This window comes from Pseudophryne corroboree, chromosome 4 (assembly GCF_028390025.1).
Source record: "Pseudophryne corroboree isolate aPseCor3 chromosome 4, aPseCor3.hap2, whole genome shotgun sequence".
Lineage (NCBI taxonomy): Eukaryota > Metazoa > Chordata > Amphibia > Anura > Myobatrachidae > Pseudophryne > Pseudophryne corroboree.
In genome coordinates, this window is record NC_086447.1 from 943,961,272 (window position 1) to 943,983,782 (window position 22,511).

The 22,511-nt window shown below is 50.0% G+C and overlaps 1 protein-coding gene across 1 annotated transcript in view; it reads right to left on the bottom strand.

The window, feature by feature from the left end:
• Positions 1–9,176: 9,176 nt before the first annotated feature.
• The window catches only part of LOC134911916 (calcium/manganese antiporter SLC30A10-like), a 62,216-nt gene continuing 48,881 nt past the window's right edge, over positions 9,177–22,511 (bottom strand). Inside the window, exon 7 of the mRNA XM_063919864.1 lies at positions 9,177–9,649. Within this exon, the coding sequence (XP_063775934.1) occupies positions 9,177–9,649 (473 nt within the window). The remainder of the gene's footprint in view (positions 9,650–22,511) is intronic.

Sequence of the window (22,511 nt, forward strand, 5' to 3'; positions counted from 1 at the left end):
CCAAAAAAGAAGCAATTAATCTCTCCTTGCACAAACTGGCTCTACAGAGGCAAGATGTCCACCTCATCATCACCCTCCGATATATCACCGTGTACATCCCCCTCCTCACAGATTATCAATTCGTCCCCACTGGAATCCACCATCTCAGCTCCCTGTGTACTTTGTGGAGGCAATTGCTGCTGGTCAATGTCTCCACGGAGGAATTGATTATAATTCATTTTAATGAACATCATCTTCTCCACATTTTCTGGATGTAACCTCGTACGCCGATTGCTGACAAGGTGAGCGGCGGCACTAAACACTCTTTCGGAGTACACACTTGTGGGAGGGCAACTTAGGTAGAATAAAGCCAGTTTGTGCAAGGGCCTCCAAATTGCCTCTTTTTCCTGCCAGTAGAAGTACGGACTGTCTGACGTGCCTACTTGGATGCGGTCACTCATATAATCCTCCACCATTCTTTCAATGTTGAGAGAATCATATGCAGTGACAGTAGACGACATGTCCGTAATCGTTGTCAGGTCCTTCAGTCCGGACCAGATGTCAGCATCAGCAGTCGCTCCAGACTGCCCTGCATCACCGCCAGCGGGTGGGCTCGGAATTCTGAGCCTTTTCCTCGCACCCCCAGTTGCGGGAGAATGTGAAGGAGGAGATGTTGACAGGTCGCGTTCCGCTTGACTTGACAATTTTCTCACCAGCAGGTCTTTCAACCCCAGCAGACTTGTGTCTGCCGGAAAGAGAGATCCAAGGTAGGCTTTAAATCTAGGATCGAGCACGGTGGCCAAAATGTAGTGCTCTGATTTCAACAGATTGACCACCCGTGAATCCTTGTTAAGCGAATTAAGGGCTCCATCCACAAGTCCCACATGCCTAGCGGAATCGCTCCGTGTTAGCTCCTCCTTCAATGTCTCCAGCTTCTTCTGCAAAAGCCTGATGAGGGGAATGACCTGACTCAGGCTGGCAGTGTCTGAACTGACTTCACGTGTGGCAAGTTCAAAGGGCATCAGAACCTTGCACAACGTTGAAATCATTCTCCACTGCGCTTGAGACAGGTGCATTCCACCTCCTATATCGTGCTCAATTGTATAGGCTTGAATGGCCTTTTGCTGCTCCTCCAACCTCTGAAGCATATAGAGGGTTGAATTCCACCTCGTTACCACTTCTTGCTTCAGATGATGGCAGGGCAGGTTCAGTAGTTTTTGGTGGTGCTCCAGTCTTCTGTACGTGGTGCCTGTACGCCGAAAGTGTCCCGCAATTTTTCTGGCCACTGACAGCATCTCTTGCACGCCCCTGTCGTTTTTTAAATAATTCTGCACCACCAAATTCAAGGTATGTGCAAAACATGGGACGTGCTGGAATTTGCCCATATTTAATGCACACACAATATTGCTGGCGTTGTCCGATGCCACAAATCCACAGGAGAGTCCAATTGGGGTAAGCCATTCCGCGATGATCTTCCTCAGTTGCCGTAAGAGGTTTTCAGCTGTGTGCGTATTCTGGAAACCGGTGATACAAAGCGTAGCCTGCCTAGGAAAGAGTTGGCGTTTGCGAGATGCTGCTACTGGTGCCGCCGCTGCTGTTCTTGCGGCGGGAGTCCATACATCTACCCAGTGGGCTGTCACAGTCATATAGTCCTGACCCTGCCCTGCTCCACTTGTCCACATGTCCGTGGTTAAGTGGACATTGGGTACAACTGCATTTTTTAGGACACTGGTGACTCTTTTTCTGAGGTCTGTGTAAATTTTCGGTATCGCCTGCCTAGAGAAATGGAACCTAGATGGTATTTGGTACCGGGGACACAGTACCTCCAACAAGTCTCTAGTTGGCTCTGCAGTAATGATGGATACCGGAACCACGGTTCTCACCACCCAGGATGCCAAGGCCTCAGTTATCCGCTTTGCAGTAGGATGACTGCTGTGATATTTCATCTTCCTCGCAAAGGACTGTTGGACAGTCAATTGCTTGGTGGAAGTAGTAAAAGTGGTCTTACGACTTCCCCTCTGGGATGACCATCGACTCCCAGCAGCAACAACAGCAGCGCCAGCAGCAGTAGGCGTTACACGCAAGGATGCATCGGAGGAATCCCAGGCAGGAGAGGACTCATCAGAATTGCCAGTGACATGGCCTGTAGGACTATTGGCATTCCTGGGGAAGGAGGAAATTGACACTGAGGGAGTTGGTGGGGTGGTTTGCGTGAGCTTGGTTACAAGAGGAAGGGATTTACTGGTCAGTGGACTGCTTCCGCTGTCACCCAAAGTTTTTGAACTTGTCACTGACTTATTATGAATGCGCTGCAGGTGACGTATAAGGGAGGATGTTCCGAGGTGGTTAACGTCCTTACCCCTACTTATTACAGCTTGACAAAGGGAACACACGGCTTGACACCTGTTGTCCGCATTTCTGTTGAAATAGTTCCACACCGAAGAGCTGATTTTTTTGGTATTTTCACCAGGCATGTCAACGGCCATATTCCTCCCACGGACAACAGGTGTCTCCCCGGGTGCCTGACTTAAACAAACCACCTCACCATCAGAATCCTCCTGGTCAATTTCCTCCCCAGCGCCAGCAACACCCATATCCTCCTCATCCTGGTGTACTTCAACACTGACATCTTCAATCTGACTATCAGGAACTGGACTGCGGGTGCTCCTTCCAGCACTTGCAGGGGGCGTGCAAATGGTGGAAGGCGCATGCTCTTCACGTCCAGTGTTGGGAAGGTCAGGCATCGCAACCGACACAATTGGACTCTCCTTGTGGATTTGGGATTTCGAAGAACGCACAGTTCTTTGCGGTGCTACTGCTTTTGCCAGCTTGAGTCTTTTCATTTTTCTAGCGAGAGGCTGAGTGCCTCCATCCTCATGTGAAGCTGAACCACTAGCCATGAACATAGGCCAGGGCCTCAGCCGTTCCTTGCCACTCCGTGTGGTAAATGGCATATTGGCAAGTTTACGCTTCTCCTCCGACAATTTTATTTTAGGTTTTGGAGTCCTTTTTTTACTGATATTTGGTGTTTTGGATTTGACATGCTCTGTACTATGACATTGGGCATCGGCCTTGGCAGACGACGTTGCTGGCATTTCATCGTCTCGGCCATGACTAGTGGCAGCAGCTTCAGCACGAGGTGGAAGTGGATCTTGATCTTTCCCTAATTTTGGAACCTCAACATTTTTGTTCTCCATATTTTAATAGGCACAACTAAAAGGCACCTCAGGTAAACAATGGAGATGGATGGATACTAGTATACAATTATGGACGGACTGCCGAGTGCCGACACAGAGGTAGCTACAGCCGTGAACTACCGTACTGTGTCTGCTGCTAATATAGACTGGTTGATAAAGAGATGTCGTAGTATGTATGTATGAAGAAGAAAGAAAAAAAAACCACGGTTAGGTGGTATACAATTATGGACGGACTGCCGAGTGCCGACACAGAGGTAGCCACAGCCGTGAACTACCGTACTGTACTGTGTCTGCTGCTAATATAGACTGGTTGATAAAGAGATGTCGTAGTATGTATGTATGAAGAAGAAAGAAAAAAAAACCACGGTTAGGTGGTATACAATTATGGACGGACTGCCGAGTGCCGACACAGAGGTAGCCACAGCCGTGAACTACCGTACTGTACTGTGTCTGCTGCTAATATAGACTGGTTGATAAAGAGATGTCGTAGTATGTATGTATGAAGAAGAAAGAAAAAAAAACCACGGTTAGGTGGTATACAATTATGGACGGACTGCCGAGTGCCGACACAGAGGTAGCCACAGCCGTGAACTACCGTACTGTACTGTGTCTGCTGCTAATATAGACTGGTTGATAAAGAGATGTCGTAGTATGTATGTATAAAGAAGAAAGAAAAAAAAACCACGGGTAGGTGGTATACAATTATGGATGGACTGCCGAGTGCCGACACAGAGGTAGCTACAGCCGTGAACTACCGTACTGTGTCTGCTGCGACTGGATGATGAATAATGATATAAAAAATATATATATATCACTACTGCAGCCGGACAGGTATATATATTATATAATGACGGACCTGCTGGACACTGTCTGTCAGCAGAATGAGTTTTTTATAGAATAAAAAAAAAAACACCACACAAGTGAAGTCACACGACGAGTGTTTAACTTTTTCAGGCAATCACAATATAGTATACTACTAACTATACTGGTGGTCAGTGTGGTCAGGTCACTGGTCAGTCACACTGGCAGTGGCACTCCTGCAGCAAAAGTGTGCACTGTTTAATTTTAATATAATATGTACTCCTGGCTCCTGCTATAACCTATAACTGGCACTGCAGTGCTCCCCAGTCTCCCCCACAATTATAAGCTGTGTGAGCTGAGCACAGTCAGATATATAATATATACATAGATGATGCAGCACACTGGGCTGAGCAGTGCACACAGATATGGTATGTGACTGTCTTGTACTCCTGGCTCCTGCTATAACCTATAACTGGCACTGCAGTGCTCCCCAGTCTCCCCCACAATTATAAGCTGTGTGAGCTGAGCACAGTCAGATATATAATATATACATAGATGATGCAGGCATGCAGCACACTGGGCTGAGCAGTGCACACAGATATGGTATGTGACTGAGTCACTGTGTGTACCGTTTTTTTCAGGCAGAGAACGGATATATTAAATAAAACAACTGCACTGCTGGTGGTCACTGTGGTCAGTCACTAAACTCTGCACTCTCTTCTACAGTTTCAGCCTCAGGTCAATCTCTCTCTCTCTCTCCTAATCTAAATGGAGAGGACGCCAGCCACGTCCTCTCCCTATCAATCTCAATGCACGTGTGAAAATGGCGGCGACGCGCGGCTCCTTATATAGAATCCGAGTCTCGCGAGAATCCGACAGCGTCATGATGACGTTCGGGCGCGCTCGGGTTAACCGAGCAAGGCGGGAAGATCCGAGTCGCTCGGACCCGTGAAAAAAAACATGAAGTTCGTGCGGGTTCGGATTCAGAGAAACCGAACCCGCTCATCTCTACTGCCCGGTCCTAGCAGGCCAGACATTCACACCCAGCGCGCATGGCCACAGCTACAGTATTACCCGCTGCCCGGTCCTAGCAGGCCAGACATTCACACCCAGCACGCATGGCCAGAGCTATTACCCGCTGCCCAGTCCTAGCAGGCCAGACATTCACATCCACCATGCATGGCCAGAGCTACAGTATTACCCGCTGCCCGGTCCTAGCAGGCCAGACATTCACATCCACCACGCATGGCCAGAGCTACAGTATTACCCGCTGCCCAGTCCTAGCAGGCCAGACATTCACACCCAGCGCGCATGGCCAGAGCTATTACCTGCTGCCCGGTCCTAGCAGGCCAGACATTCACACCCAGCGCACATGGCCAGAGCTACAGTATTACCCGCTGCCCAGTCCTAGCAGGCCAGACATTCACACCCAGCACGCATGGCCAGAGCTATTACCCGCTGCCCAGTCCTAGCAGGCCAGACATTCACACCCAGCGCGCATGGCCAGAGCTACAGTATTACCCGCTGCCCAGTCCTAGCAGGCCAGACATTCACACCCAGCACGCATGGCCAGAGCTATTACCCGCTGCCCAGTCCTAGCAGGCCAGACATTCACACCCAGCGCGCATGGCCAGAGCTACAGTATTACCCGCTGCCCAGTCCTAGCAGGCCAGACATTCACACCCAGCACGCATGGCCAGAGCTATTACCTGCTGCCCGGTCCTAGCAGGCCAGACATTCACACCCAGCGCACATGGCCAGAGCTACAGTATTACCCGCTGCCCAGTCCTAGCAGGCCAGACATTCACACCCAGCACGCATGGCCAGAGCTATTACCCGCTGCCCAGTCCTAGCAGGCCAGACATTCACACCCAGCGCGCATGGCCAGAGCTACAGTATTACCCGCTGCCCAGTCCTAGCAGGCCAGACATTCACACCCAGCGCGCATGGCCAGAGCTATTACCCGCTGCCCAGTCCTAGCAGGCCAGACATTCACACCCAGCGCGCATGGCCAGAGCGATTACCTGCTGCCTGGTCCTAGCAGGCCAGACATTCACACCCAGCGCGCATGGCCAGAGCTACAGTATTACCCGCTGCCCGGTCCTAGCAGGCCAGACATTCACACCCAGCGCACATGGCCAAAGCTACAGTATTACCCGCTGCCCAGTCCTAGCAGGCCAGACATTCACACCCAGCGCACATGGCCAGAGCTACAGTATTACCTGCTGCCCAGTCCTAGCAGGCCAGACATTCACACCCAGCGCACATGGCCAGAGCTACAGTATTACCTGCTGCCCAGTCCTAGCAGGCCAGACATTCACACCCAGCGCGCATGGCCAGAGCTACAGTATTACCTGCTGCCCGGTCCTAGTAGGCTAGACAGTGACACCCAGCGCTCATGGCCAGAGCTATTACTTGCTGCAAGGTCCTAGCAGGCCAGACATCCAAATCCAGCACGCACGGCGAGAGCTATTACCCTCTGCCTGGTCCTAGCAGTCCAGATATTCATACCCAGCGCACATGGCCAGAGCGATTACCTGCTGCCCGGTCCTAGCAGGCCAGACATTCACACCCAGCGCGCATGGCCAGAGCTACAGTATTACCCGCTGCCCGGTCCTAGCAGGCCAGACATTCACACCCAGCGCACATGGCCAAAGCTACAGTATTACCCGCTGCCCAGTCCTAGCAGGCCAGACATTCACACCCAGCGCACATGGCCAGAGCTACAGTATTACCTGCTGCCCAGTCCTAGCAGGCCAGACATTCACACCCAGCGCTCATGGCCAGAGCTATTACCTGCTGCCCGGTCCTAGTAGGCTAGACAGTGACACCCAGCGCTCATGGCCAGAGCTATTACTTGCTGCAAGGTCCTAGCAGGCCAGACATCCAAATCCAGCACGCACGGCGAGAGCTATTACCCTCTGCCTGGTCCTAGCAGTCCAGATATTCATACCCAGCACACATGGCCAGAGGTATTACCCGCTGCCCAGTCCTAGCAGGGCAGTCATTCACACCCGTGTCACCTATTTCTAGCTCCGCTCAATGAATTTTCTCTGTTAGATTAGAGGTTAAGAAAATATTTTCAAAAAGTCAATAAAAAACAAAACAAAGGCGACAATAATACAAAACAATAGAGACTACAACACAATGTTGGTAACAAAAATAAAAACTTTAATACATTGTGCAGAAATATAACACAACTAAAACACAATATTCCAGTAAAGGGCGACATTAATGTGATATTATCTCACATGAACCGAGAACACATACAGTGTAATAACATCAAAGTGCTACACGTCTTATAGAAAGCATAGTTGTATTGTTATATTGTTTCTGTGCAGGGTAAATACTGGCTGCTTTATTTTTACACTGCAATTTAGATTTCAGTTTGACCACACCCCGCCCAAATCTAACTCTCTCTGCACATGTTACATCTGCCCCAGCTGCACTGCACATGGTTTTGCCCATAGCTAACAAATGTGCTGCTGCTATCAGGTCTGAATTAGGCCCAGTAACCTTCAGCAAATACATTGTAAGACACGTCACGTAACTACAGTACACACGGCCCTCTCTCAGCCCGGTGCGGTGTCTGACTCTACACTGCGCGATAATTGTGCAACCAGCGGTCAAAATGACGGAGAAGTAGTCTGATCGCTGGGATTGTGCAGCGTGCAGTATGGCGGAGGCGATTGGTACTCCCCTCGTCCTACTGATTGCGCAGTGCGTGACCAGCAGTAGAGACTAGGGGTCTATGTACTAAGTCAAGAAAAGTGATAAAGTGGAGAGAGATAAAGTATCATCCAATCAGCAACTAACTGTCATGTCACAGGCTGTGTTTGAAAAATGACAGGAGCTGATTGGCTGGTATTTTATCTCTCTCCACTTTATCACTTTTCTCTGCTTAGTACATCTGGCCCTAATATAACCTGTAACATTTTATTTTTCACATATCATCTTTTATTATATAAATATCTTAGAACAAATAAAAAAAAATCTAATTTATTTCAGTTTACATCTCATTATGTTACATGTGCAGCAGGAGAATTCAGAGGCTGGAACGTCTGTGTGATTACTCAGGTATTTACATGCTGTGATGTCATACACCGGGTCATGTCTGTGTGTGATTACTCAGGTATTTACATGCTGTGATGTCATACACCGGGTCATGTCTGTGTGTGATTACTCAGGTATTTACATGCTGTGATGTCATACACCGGGTCATGTCTGTGTGTGATTACTCAGGTATTTACATGCTGTGATGTCATACACCGGGTCATGTCTGTGTGTGATTACTCAGGTATTTACATGCTGTGATGTCATACACCTGGTCATGTCTGTGTGATTGCTCAGGCAGTTACATGCTTTGATGTCATACACCGGGTCATGTCTGTGTGTGATTACTCAGGTATTTACATGCTGTGATGTCATACACCGGGTCATGTCTGTGTGTGATTACTCAGGTATTTACATGCTGTGATGTCATACACCGGGTCATGTCTGTGTGTGATTACTCAGGTATTTACATGCTGTGATGTCATACACCTGGTCATGTCTGTGTGATTGCTCAGGCAGTTACATGCTTTGATGTCATACACCGGGTCATGTCTGTGTGATTGCTTAGGCAGTTACATGCTTTGATGTCATACACCGGGTCATGTCTGTATGATTGCTCAGGCGGTTACACGCTGTGATGTCATACACCTGGTCATGTCTGTGTGATTGCTCAGGCGGTTACACGCTGTGATGTCATACACCTGGTCATGTCTGTGTGTGATTGCTCAGGCAGTTACATGCTAGCGTCCACCTCTGAATAATTTGTTCTTCGTGTGTTCATTTGACACATGTTGTATAATTGGATGCAGTCATGTGACCGCCGCTCAGGATCCCGAGCAATCAAAATGCCGGCAGATAGAATTGCAACCCACAGGGAATATTACCACCCACAGAGTGGGAATAGAAACTGTGGCACTAACCACCACCTCACCCCCCGCCAGGAATCTGCTGCCAGGATCCCGGGGTCGGTATGCTGAACTCCAGGATCCCGAGCACCGGTCTCCGAGTCCCAACCCATATGATCTATACATCCATCGTGTCGGCTTTACATAGGACAAGTGTGTCACAAGCACGAGGAGACAGCTTGCACTGCGTAAGGCATTCGGTCCTCGTGTAAATGGTCGGTCACAGGCTCATATGAGGAAGCTACAACTGAGTTGATTTAGAACTTGGTGCCTCCATTTCCAAACCATTATCGATTTCCTTTCCTTCAAGAGGTCCTGCGTACCGAGGGTCAATGGTAATCTTGACCCCAGTGTTCAGCTCATTACTTCTGTACCATACTTGGGAGGATTTGCCCTTCTTCAGGGCGTGACCATTGGATTCAGTGAACGGGATCAGCTCCTGGCTGCAGCAGAGGTTTGGGTCGCACTTCTTGGAGATGCAGGGTGCGTCGCACGCTAAGGACACGTCCTTCTCATCTGTAAACTCGGCCTGAAGAGTCACCGCGTGAACTCCCTCCGCATGGAAGATGTTACGGATGTCGCGATTGGCTGCCATGTAGTCTGACAGGAAATGGAACTTAACATGAAGAGTTGCAATGTTCTTTCCACTGGCGAGCTCCCAGATATGGATCTCATGTATACTTCTCACTCCCGGCACCTGCGCGATTTTCTGACCTAGAGAAAAGAAAAAAACATTTACCTAGATTTAATGTCCTCTATCCACAACAAACCGCAGCGATGCCCTGTCTGAGGCTGCAGCTGCCGGGTATAACAGTCAGTGCCGGGTATAACAGCCAGTGCCAGGTATAACAGCCAGAGTTACAGCCAGTGCCGCGTATAACAGCCAGTGCTACAGCCAGTGTTTGGTATAACAGCCGGTGCTACAGCCAGTGTTGGGCATAGCAGCTGGTGCTACAGCCAGTGCCGGGTATAACAGCCAGTGCTGGGTATAACAGCCAGTGCTACAGCCAGTGCCGAAAATAACAGTCAGTGCTACAGCCAGTGCCGGGTATACCAGCCAGTGCTACAGCCAGTGCCGAGAATAACAGTCAGTGCTACAGCCAGTGCTGGGTATAACAGCCAGTGCTACAGCCAGTGCCGAAAATAACAGCCAGTGCTACAGCCAATGCCGGGTATAACAGCCAGTGCTACAGCCAGTGCCGGGTATAACAGCCAGTGCTACAGCCAGTGCCAGGTATAACAGCCAGTCCTACAGCCAGTGCCGGATATAACAGCCAGTGCTACAGCCAGTGCCAAGAATAACAGTCAGTGCTACAGCCAGTGCTGGGTATAACAGCCAGTGCTACAGCCAGTGCTGGGTATAACAGCCAGAGTTACAGCCAGTGCCGGGTATAACAGCCAGTGCTACAGCCAGTGTTGGGTATAACAGCCAGTGCTACAGCCAGTGTTGGGTATAACAGTCAGTCCTACAGCCAGTGCCGGGTATAACAGCCAGTGCTACAGCCAGTGCTGGGTATAACAGCCAGAGTTACAGCCAGTGCCGGGTATAACAGCCAGTGCTACAGCCAGTGTTGGGTATAACAGCCAGTGCTACTGCCAGTGTTGGGTATAACAGCTGGTGCTACAGCCAGTGCCGGGTATAAGAGCCAGTGCTACAGTTAGTGCTGTAAATAACAGTCAGTGCTACAGCCAGTGCCGGATATAACAGCCAGTGCTACAGCCAGTGCCGGGTATAACAGCCAGTCCTACAGCCAGTGCCGGGTATAACAGCCAGAGCTACAGCCAGTGCCGGGTATAACAGCCAGTCCTACAGCCAGTGCCGGGTATAACAGCCAGTGCTACAGCCAGTGCCAAGAATAACATTCAGTGCTACAGCCAGTGCCGGGTATAACAGCCAGTGCTACAGCCAGTGCCGGGTATAACAGCCAGTCCTACAGCCAGTGCTGGGTATAACAGCCAGTGCTACAGCCAGTGCCAAGAATAACAGTCAGTGCTACAGCCAGTGCCGGGTATAACAGCCAGTGCTACAGCCAGTGCTGGATATAACAGCCAGTGCTATAGCCAGTGCCGGGTATAACAGCCAGTGCTACAGCCAGTGCCAGGTATAATAACCAGTGCTACAGCCAGTGCCGGGTATAACAGCCAGTGCTACAGTTAGTGCTGTAAATAACAGTCAGTGCTACAGCCAGTGCCGGGTATAACAGCCAGTGCTACAGCCAGTGCTGGGTATAACAGCCAGTGCTACAGCCAGTGCCAAGAATAACAGTCAGTGCTACAGCCAGTGCCGGGTATAACAGCCTGTGCTACAGCCAGTGCCGGGTATAACAGCCAGTGCTACAGCCAGTGCCGGGTATAACAGCCTGTCCTACAGCCAGTGCCGGGTATAACAGCCTGTCCTACAGCCAGTGCCGGGTATAACAGCCAGTCCTACAGCCAGTGCCGGGTATAACAGCCAGTGCTACAGCCAGTGCCAAGAATAACAGTCAGTGCTACAGCCAGTGCCGGGTATAACAGCCAGTGCTACAGCCAGTGCTGGGTATAACAGCCAGAGTTACAGCCAGTGCCGGGTATAACAGCCAGTGCTACAGCCAGTGTTGGGTATAACAGCCAGTGCTACAGCCAGTGTTGGGTATAACAGTCAGTCCTACAGCCAGTGCCGGGTATAACAGCCAGTGCTACAGCCAGTGCTGGGTATAACAGTCAGTGCTACAGCCAGTGCCGGATATAACAGCCAGTGCTACAGCCAGTGCCGGGTATAACAGCCAGTCCTACAGCCAGTGCCGGGTATAACAGCCAGTGCTACAACCAGTGCCGGGTATAACAGCCAGTCCTACAGCCAGTGCTGGGTATAACAGCCAGTGCTACAGCCAGTGCCAAGAATAACAGTCAGTGCTACAGCCAGTGCCGGGTATAACAGCCAGTCCTACAGCCAGTGCCGGGTATAACAGCCAGTGCTACAGCCAGTGCCAAGAATAACAGTCAGTGCTACAGCCAGTGCCGGGTATAACAGCCAGTGCTACAGCCAGTGCCAGGTATAACAGCCAGAGTTACAGCCAGTGCCGGGTATAACAGCCAGTGCTACAGCCAGTGTTGGGTATAACAGCCAGTGCTACAGCCAGTGTTGGGTATAACAGTCAGTCCTACAGCCAGTGCCGGGTATAACAGCCAGTGCTACAGCCAGTGCTGGGTATAACAGTCAGTGCTACAGCCAGTGCCGGATATAACAGCCAGTGCTACAGCCAGTGCCGGGTATAACAGCCAGTCCTACAGCCAGTGCCGGGTATAACAGCCAGTGCTACAGCCAGTGCCGGGTATAACAGCCAGTCCTACAGCCAGTGCCGGGTATAACAGCCAGTGCTACAGCCAGTGCCGGGTATAACAGCCAGTGCTACAGCCAGTGCCAAGAATAACAGTCAGTGCTACAGCCAGTGCCGGGTATAACAGCCAGTGCTACAGCCAGTGCCGGGTATAACAGCCAGTCCTACAGCCAGTGCTGGGTATAACAGCCAGTGCTACAGCCAGTGCTGGGAATAACAGTCAGTGCTACAGCCAGTGCCGGGTATAACAGCCAGTGCTACAGCCAGTGCCGGGTATAACAGCCAGTGCTACAGCCAGTGCCGGGTATAACAGCCAGTCCTACAGCCAGTGCTGGGTATAACAGCCAGTGCTACAGCCAGTGCCAAGAATAACAGTCAGTGCTACAGCCAGTGCCGGGTATAACAGCCAGTGCTACAGCCAGTGCCGGGTATAACAGCCAGTCCTACAGCCAGTGCCGGGTATAACAGCCAGTCCTACAGCCAGTGCCGGGTATAACAGCCAGTCCTACAGCCAGTGCCGGGTATAACAGCCAGTGCTACAGCCAGTGCCAAGAATAACAGTCAGTGCTACAGCCAGTGCTGGATATAACAGCCAGTGCTATAGCCAGTGCCGGGTATAACAGCCAGTGCTACAGCCAGTGCCGGGTATAACAGCCAGTGCTACAGCCAGTGCCGGGTATAACAGCCAATGCTACAGCCAGTGCCAGGTATAACAGCCAGTCCTACAGCCAGTGCCAGGTTTAACAGCCAGTGCTACAGCCAGTGCCAAGAATAACAGTCAGTGCTACAGCCAGTGCTGGGTATAACAGTCAGTCCTACAGCCAGTGCCGGGTATAACAGCCAGTGCTACAGCCAGTGCTGGGTATAACAGCCAGAGTTACAGCCAGTGCCGGGTATAACAGCCAGTGCTACAGGCTGTGTTGGGTATAACAGCCAGTGCTACAGCCAGTGTTGGGTATAACAGCCAGTGCTACAGCCAGTGTTGGGTATAACAGCTGGTGCTACAGCCAGTGCCGGGTATAAGCCAGTGCTACAGCCAGTGCCAGGTATAATAACCAGTGCTACAGCCAGTGCCGGGTATAACAGCCAGTGCTACAGTTAGTGCTGTAAATAACAGTCAGTGCTACAGCCAGTGCCGGGTATAACAGCCAGTGCTACAGCCAGTGCCGGGTATAACAGCCAGTCCTACAGCCAGTGCCGGGTATAACAGCCAGTTCTACAGCCAGTTCCGGGTATAACAGCCAGTCCTACAGCCAGTGCCGGGTATAACAGCCAGTGCTACAGCCAGTGCTGGGTATAACAGCCAGTGCTACAGCCAGTGCCAAGAATAACAGTCAGTGCTACAGCCAGTGCCGGGTATAACAGCAAGTGCTACAGCCAGTGCCGGGTATAACAGCCAATCCTACAGCCAGTGCTGGGTATAACAGCCAGTGCTACAGCCAGTGCCAAGAATAACAGTCAGTGCTACAGCCAGTGCCGGGTATAACAGCCAGTGCTACAGCCAGTGCCGGGTATAACAGCCAGTCCTACAGCCAGTGCCGGGTATAACAGCCAGTCCTACAGCCAGTGCCGGGTATAACAGCCAGTGCTACAGCCAGTGCCAAGAATAACAGTCAGTGCTACAGCCAGTGCAGGGTATAACAGCCAGTGCTACAGCCAAAGAGGAATAATAGCCAGTGCTACAGCCAGTGCCGGGTATAACAGCCAGTGCTACAGTTAGTGCTGTAAATAACAGTCAGTGCTACAGCCAGTGTCGGAAATAACAGCCAGTGCTACAAGAGAACAGTGTAAATCTCAGTGAGATGTATTATAGGCTGCAGCTGCCGGGTATAACAGCCGGGTACAGGAGAACAGTGTAAATGTCAGTGAGATGTATTATAGGCTGCAGCTGCCGGGTATAACAGCCGGTGCTACAAGAGAACAGTGTAACTCCCAGTGAGATGTATTATAGGCTGCAGCTGCCGGGTATAACAGCCGGGTACAGGAGAACAGTGCAAATGTCAGTGAGATGTATTATAGGCTGCAGCTGCCGGGTATAACAGCCGGTGCTACAGAAGAACAGTGTAAATCTCAGTAAGATGTATTATAGGCTGCAGCTGCCGGGTATAACAGCCGGGTACAGGAGAACAGTGTAACTCTCAGTGAGATGTATTATAGGCTGCAGCTGCCGGGTATAACAGCCGGGTACAGGAGAACAGTGTAAATCTCAGTGACATGTATTATAGGCTGCAGCTGCCGGGTATAACAGCCGGTGCTACAGGAGAACAGTGTAACTCCCAGTGAGATGTATTATAGGCTGCAGCTGCCGGGTATAACAGCCGGGGCTACAGGAGAACAGTGTAAATCTCAGTGAGATGTTTTATAGGCTGCAGCTGCCGGGTATAACAGCCGGTGCTACAGGAGAACAGTGTAAATCTCAGTGAGATGTATTATAGGCTGCAGATGCCGGGTATAACAGCCGGGGCTACAGGAGAACAGTGTGAATCTCAGTGAGATGTATTATAGGCTGCAGCTGCCGGGTATAACAGCCGGGTACAGGAGAACAGTGTAAATCTCAGTGAGATGTATTATAGGCTGCAGCTGCCGGGTATAACAGCCGGGGCTGCAGGAGAACAGTGTAACTCTCAGTGAGATGTATTATAGGCTGCAGCTGCCGGGTATAACAGCCGGGTACAGGAGAACAGTGTAACTCTCAGTAAGATGTATTATAGGCTGCAGCTGCCGGGTATAACAGCCGGGTACAGGAGAACAGTGTAAATCTCAGTGAGATGTATTATAGGCTGCAGCTGCCGGGTATAACAGCCGGTGCTACAGAAGAACAGTGTAAATCTCAGTAAGATGTATTATAGGCTGCAGCTGCCGGGTATAACAGCCGGGTACAGGAGAACAGTGTAACTCTCAGTGAGATGTATTATAGGCTGCAGCTGCCGGGTATAACAGCCGGATACAGGAGAACAGTGTAAATCTCAGTGAGATGTATTATAGGCTGCAGCTGCCAGGTATAACAGCCGGGTACAGGAGAACAGTGTAACTCTCAGTGAGATGTATTATAGGGTGCAGCTGCCGGGTATAACAGCCGGTGCTACAGGAGAACAGTGTAAATCTCAGTGAGTTGTATTATAGGCTGCAGATGCCGGGTATAACAGCCGGTGCTACAGGAGAACAGTGTAACTCTCAGTGAGATGTATTATAGGCTGCAGCTGCCGGGTATAACAGCCGGGTACAGGAGAACAGTGTAAATCTCAGTGAGATGTATTATAGGCTGCAGCTGCCGGGTATAACAGCCGGTGCTACAGGAGAACAGTGTAAATCTCAGTGAGATGTATTATAGGCTGCAGCTGCCGGGTATAACAGCCGGCTACAGGAGAACAGTGTAAATCTCAGTGAGATGTATTATAGGCTGCAGATGCCGGGTATAACAGCCGGGGCTACAGGAGAACAGTGTAAATCTCAGTGAGATGTATTATAGGCTGCAGCTGCCGGGTATAACAGCCGGCTACAGGAGAACAGTGTAAATCTCAGTGAGATGTATTATAGGCTGCAGCTGCCGGGTATAACAGCCGGGGCTACAGGAGAACAGTGTAAATCTCAGTGAGATGTATTATAGGCTGCAGCTGCCGGGTATAACAGCCGGTAATACAGGAGAACAGTGTAAATCTCAGTGAGATGTATTATAGGCTGCAGCTGCCGGGTATAACAGCCGGTAATACAGGAGAACAGTGTAAATCTCAGTGAGATGTATTATAGGCTGCAGCTGCCGGGTATAACAGCCGGGTCTACATGAGAACAGTGTAAATCTCAGTGAGATGTACTATAGGCTGCAGCTGCCGGGTATAACAGCCGGGGCTGCAGGAGAACAGTGTAACTCTCAGTGAGATGTATTATAGGCTGCAGCTGCCGGGTATAACAGCCGGGTACAGGAGAACAGTGTAAATCTCAGTGAGATGTATTATAGGCTGCAGCTGCCGGGTATAACAGCCGGGTACAGGAGAACAGTGTAAATCTCAGTGAGATGTATTATAGGCTGCAGCTGCCGGGTATAACAGCCGGTGTTACAGGAGAACAGTGTAAATCTCAGTGAGATGTATTAGAGGCTGCAGCTGCCGGGTATAACAGCCGGGTACAGGAGAACAGTGTAAATCTCAGTGATAGGTATTATATGCTGCAGCTGCCGGGTATAACAGCCAGTGGTATAGGAGAACAGTGTAAATCTCAGTGAGATGTATTATAGGCTGCAGATGCCGGGTATAACAGCCGGGGCTACAGGAGAACAGTGTAAATCTCAGTGACATGTATTATAGGCTGCAGCTGCCGGGTATAACAGCCGGTGCTACAGGAGAACAGTGTAAATCTCAGTAAGATGTATTATAGGCTGCAGCTGCCGGGTATAACAGCCGGTGCTGCAGGAGAACAGTGTAAATCTCAGTGAGATGTATTATAGGCTGCAGCTGCCGGGTATAACAGCCGGTGCTGCAGGAGAACAGTGTAAATCTCAGTGAGATGTATTATAGACTGCAGCTGCCGGGTATAACAGCCGGGTACAGGAGAACAGTGTAACTCTCAGTGAGATGTATTATAGGCTGAAGCTGCCGGGTATAACAGCCGGTGCTACAGGAGAACAGTGTAAATCTCAGTGAGATGTATTATAGGCTGCAGCTGCCGGGTATAACAGCCGGGGCTGCAGGAGAACAGTGTAAAATCTCAGTGAGATGTATTATAGGCTGCAGCTGCCGGGTATAACAGCCGGTGCTGCAGGAGAACAGTGTAAATCTCAGTGAGATGTATTATAGGCTGCAGCTGCCGGGTATAACAGCCGGTGCTGCAGGAGAACAGTGTAAATCTCAGTGAGATGTATTATAGGCTGCAGCTGCCGGGTATAACAGCCGGTGCTACAGGAGAACAGTGTAAATCTCAGTGAGATGTATTATAGGCTGCAGCTGCCGGGTATAACAGCCGGTAATACAGGAGAACAGTGTAAATCTCAGTGAGATGTATTATAGGCTGCAGCTGCCGGGTATAACAGCCGGTAATACAGGAGAACAGTGTAAATCTCAGTGAGATGTATTATAGGCTGCAGCTGCCGGGTATAACAGCCGGGTCTACATGAGAACAGTGTAAATCTCAGTGAGATGTACTATAGGCTGCAGCTGCCGGGTATAACAGCCGGGGCTGCAGGAGAACAGTGTAACTCTCAGTGAGATGTATTATAGGCTGCAGCTGCCGGGTATAACAGCCGGGTACAGGAGAACAGTGTAAATCTCAGTGAGATGTATTATAGGCTGCAGCTGCCGGGTATAACAGCCGGGTACAGGAGAACAGTGTAAATCTCAGTGAGATGTATTATAGGCTGCAGCTGCCGGGTATAACAGCCGGTGTTACAGGAGAACAGTGTAAATCTCAGTGAGATGTATTAGAGGCTGCAGCTGCCGGGTATAACAGCCGGGTACAGGAGAACAGTGTAAATCTCAGTGATAGGTATTATATGCTGCAGCTGCCGGGTATAACAGCCAGTGGTATAGGAGAACAGTGTAAATCTCAGTGAGATGTATTATAGGCTGCAGATGCCGGGTATAACAGCCGGGGCTACAGGAGAACAGTGTAAATCTCAGTGACATGTATTATAGGCTGCAGCTGCCGGGTATAACAGCCGGTGCTACAGGAGAACAGTGTAAATCTCAGTAAGATGTATTATAGGCTGCAGCTGCCGGGTATAACAGCCGGTGCTGCAGGAGAACAGTGTAAATCTCAGTGAGATGTATTATAGGCTGCAGCTGCCGGGTATAACAGCCGGTGCTGCAGGAGAACAGTGTAAATCTCAGTGAGATGTATTATAGACTGCAGCTGCCGGGTATAACAGCCGGGTACAGGAGAACAGTGTAACTCTCAGTGAGATGTATTATAGGCTGAAGCTGCCGGGTATAACAGCTGGGGCTACAGGAGAACAGTGTAACTCTCAGTGAGATGTATTATAGGCTGCAGCTGCCGGGTATAACAGCCGGGGCTACAGGAGAACAGTGTAAATCTCAGTGAGATGAATTATAGGCTGCAGCTGCCGGGTATAACAGCCGGGGCTGCAGGAGAACAGTGTAAAATCTCAGTGAGATGTATTATAGGCTGCAGCTGCCGGGTATAACAGCCGGTGCTGCAGGAGAACAGTGTAAATCTCAGTGAGATGTATTATAGGCTGCAGCTGCCGGGTATAACAGCCGGTGCTGCAGGAGAACAGTGTAAATCTCAGTGAGATGTATTATAGGCTGCAGCTGCCGGGTATAACAGCCGGTGCTGTAGGAGAACAGTGTAAATCTCAGTGAGATGTATTATAGGCTGCAGCTGCCGGGTATAACAGCCGGTGCTGCAGGAGAACAGTGTAAATCTCAGTGAGATGTATTATAGACTGCAGCTGCCGGGTATAACAGCCGGTGCTGCAGGAGAACAGTGTAAATCTCAGTGAGATGTATTATAGGCTGCAGCTGCCGGGTATAACAGCCGGTGCTGCAGGAGAACAGTGTAAATCTCAGTGAGATGTATTATAGACTGCAGCTGCCGGGTATAACAGCCGGTGCTGCAGGAGAACAGTGTAAATCTCAGTGAGATGTATTATAGGCTGCAGCTGCCAGGTATAACAGCCGGTGCTGCTGGAGAACAGTGTAACTCTCAGTGAGATGTATTATAGGATGCAGCTGCCGGGTATAACAGCCGGGTACAGGAGAACAGTGTAAATCTCAGTGAGATGTATTATAGGCTGCAGCTGCCGGGTATAACAGCCGATGCTGCAGGAGAACAGTGTAACTCTCAGTGAGATGTATTATAGGCTGCAGTTGCCGGGTATAACAGCCGGGGCTACAGGAGAACAGTGTGAATCTCAGTGAGATGTATTATAGTCTGCAGCTGCCGGGTATAACAGCCGGGTACAGGAGAACAGTGTAACTCTCAGTGAGATGTATTATAGGCTGCAGATGCCTGGTATAACAGCCGGTGCTACAGGAGACCAGTGTAAATCTCAGTGAGATGTATTACAGGCTGCAGCTGCCGGGTATAACAGCCGGGGCTATAGGAGAACAGTGTAAATCTCAGTGAGATGTATTACAGGCTGCAGCTGCCGGGTATAACAGCCGGTGCTACAGGAGAACAGTGTAAATCTCAGTGAGATGTATTATAGAGTGCAGCTGCCGGGTATAACAGCCGGGGCTGCAGGAGAACAGTGTAAATCTCAGTGAGATGTATTATAGGCTGCAGCTGCCGGGTATAACAGCCGGTGCTACAGGAGAACAGTGTAACTCTCAGTGAGATGTATTATAGGCTGCAGCTGCCGAGTATAACAGCCGGTGCTACAGGAGAACAATGTAAATCTCAGTGAGATGTATTATAGGCTGCAGCTGCCGGGTATAACAGCCGGTGCTACAGGAGAACAGTGTAACTCTCAGTGAGATGTATTATAGACTGCAGCTGCCGAGTATAACAGCCGGGTACAGGAGAACAGTGTAACTCTCAGTGAGATGTTTTATAGGCTGCAGCTGCCGGGTATAACAGCCGGTGCTACAGGAGAACAGTGTAACTCTCAGTGAGATGTATTATAGGCTGCAGCTGCCGGGTATAACAGCCGGTGCTACAGGAGAACAGTGTAACTCTCAGTGAGATGTATTATAGGCTGCAGCTGCCGGGTATAACAGCCGGTGCTACAGGAGAACAATGTAAATCTCAGTGAGATGTATTATAGGCTGCAGCTGCCGGGTATAACAGCCGGTGCTACAGGAGAACAATGTAAATCTCAGTGAGATGTATTATAGGCTGCAGCTGCCGGGTATAACAGCCGGGTACAGGAGAACAGTGTAAATCTCAGTGAGAGGTATTATAGGCTGCAGCTGCCGGGTATAACAGCCGGGGCTACAGGAGAACAGTGTAAATCTCAGTGAGATGTATTATAGGCTGCAGCTGCCGGGTATAACAGCCGGGTACAGGAGAACAGTGTAACTCTCAGTGAAATGTATTATAGACTGCAGCTGCCGGGTATAACAGCCGGGGCTACAGGAGAACAGTGTAAATCTCAGTGAGATTTATTATAGGCTGCAGCTGCCGGGTATAACAGCCGGGTACAGGAGAACAGTGTAAATCTCAGTGAGATGTATTATAGGCTGCAGCTGCCGGGTATAACAGCCGGGTACAGGAGAACAGTGTAACTCTCAGTGAGATGTATTATAGGCTGCAGATGCCTGGTATAACAGCCGGTGCTACAGGAGACCAGTGTAAATCTCAGTGAGATGTATTACAGGCTGCAGCTGCCGGGTATAACAGCCGGGGCTATAGGAGAACAGTGTAAATCTCAGTGAGATGTATTACAGGCTGCAGCTGCCGGGTATAACAGCCGGTGCTACAGGAGAACAGTGTAAATCTCAGTGAGATGTATTATAGAGTGCAGCTGCCGGGTATAACAGCCGGGGCTGCAGGAGAACAGTGTAAATCTCAGTGAGATGTATTATAGGCTGCAGCTGCCGGGTATAACAGCCGGTGCTACAGGAGAACAGTGTAACTCTCAGTGAGATGTATTATAGGCTGCAGCTGCCGGGTATAACAGCCGGTGCTACAGGAGAACAGTGTAAATCTCAGTAAGATGTATTACAGGCTGCAGCTGCCGGGTATAACAGCCGGTGCTACAGGAGAACAGTGTAACTCTCAGTGAGATGTATTATAGGCTGCAGCTGCCGAGTATAACAGCCGGTGCTACAGGAGAACAATGTAAATCTCAGTGAGATGTATTATAGGCTGCAGCTGCCGGGTATAACAGCCGGTGCTACAGGAGAACAGTGTAACTCTCAGTGAGATGTATTATAGACTGCAGCTGCCGAGTATAACAGCCGGGTACAGGAGAACAGTGTAACTCTCAGTGAGATGTTTTATAGGCTGCAGCTGCCGGGTATAACAGCCGGTGCTACAGGAGAACAGTGTAACTCTCAGTGAGATGTATTATAGGCTGCAGCTGCCGGGTATAACAGCCGGTGCTACAGGAGAACAGTGTAACTCTCAGTGAGATGTATTATAGGCTGCAGCTGCCGGGTATAACAGCCGGTGCTACAGGAGAACAATGTAAATCTCAGTGAGATGTATTATAGGCTGCAGCTGCCGGGTATAACAGCCGGTGCTACAGGAGAACAATGTAAATCTCAGTGAGATGTATTATAGGCTGCAGCTGCCGGGTATAACAGCCGGGTACAGGAGAACAGTGTAAATCTCAGTGAGAGGTATTATAGGCTGCAGCTGCCGGGTATAACAGCCGGGGCTACAGGAGAACAGTGTAAATCTCAGTGAGATGTATTATAGGCTGCAGCTGCCGGGTATAACAGCCGGGTACAGGAGAACAGTGTAACTCTCAGTGAAATGTATTATAGACTGCAGCTGCCGGGTATAACAGCCGGGGCTACAGGAGAACAGTGTAAATCTCAGTGAGATGTATTATAGGCTGCAGCTGCCGGGTATAACAGCCGGGTACAGGAGAACAGTGTAAATCTCAGTGAGATGTATTATAGGCTGCAGCTGCCGGGTATAACAGCCGGGGCTACAGGAGAACAGTGTAAATCTCAGTGAGATGTATTATAGGCTGCAGATGCCGGGTATAACAGCCGGGTACAGGAGAACAGTGTAACTCTCAGTGAGATGTATTATAGGCTGCAGCTGCCGGGTATAACAGCCGGGTACAGGAGAACAGTGTAAATCTCAGTGAGATGTATTATAGGCTGCAGCTGCCGGGTATAACAGCCGGTGCTACAGGAGAACAATGTAAATCTCAGTGAGATGTATTATAGGCTGCAGCTGCCGGGTATAACAGCCGGGTACAGGAGAACAGTGTAAATCTCAGTGAGATGTATTATAGGCTGCAGCTGCCGGGTATAACAGCCGGGTACAGGAGAACAGTGTAAATCTCAGTGAGATGTATTATAGGCTGCAGCTGCCGGGTATAACAGCCGGTGCTACAGGAGAACAGTGTAAATCTCAGTGAGATGTATTATAGGCTGCAGATGCCGGGTATAACAGCCGGGGCTACAGGAGAACAGTGTAACTCTCAGTGAGATGTATTATAGGCTGCAGCTGCCGGGTATAACAGCCGGTGCTACAGGAGAACAGTGTAAATCTCAGTGAGATGTATTATAGGCTGCAGCTGCCGGGTATAACAGCCGGGTACAGGAGAACAGTGTAAATCTCAGTGAGATGTATTATAGGCTGCAGCTGCCGGGTATAACAGCCGGGTACAGGAGAACATTGTAAAT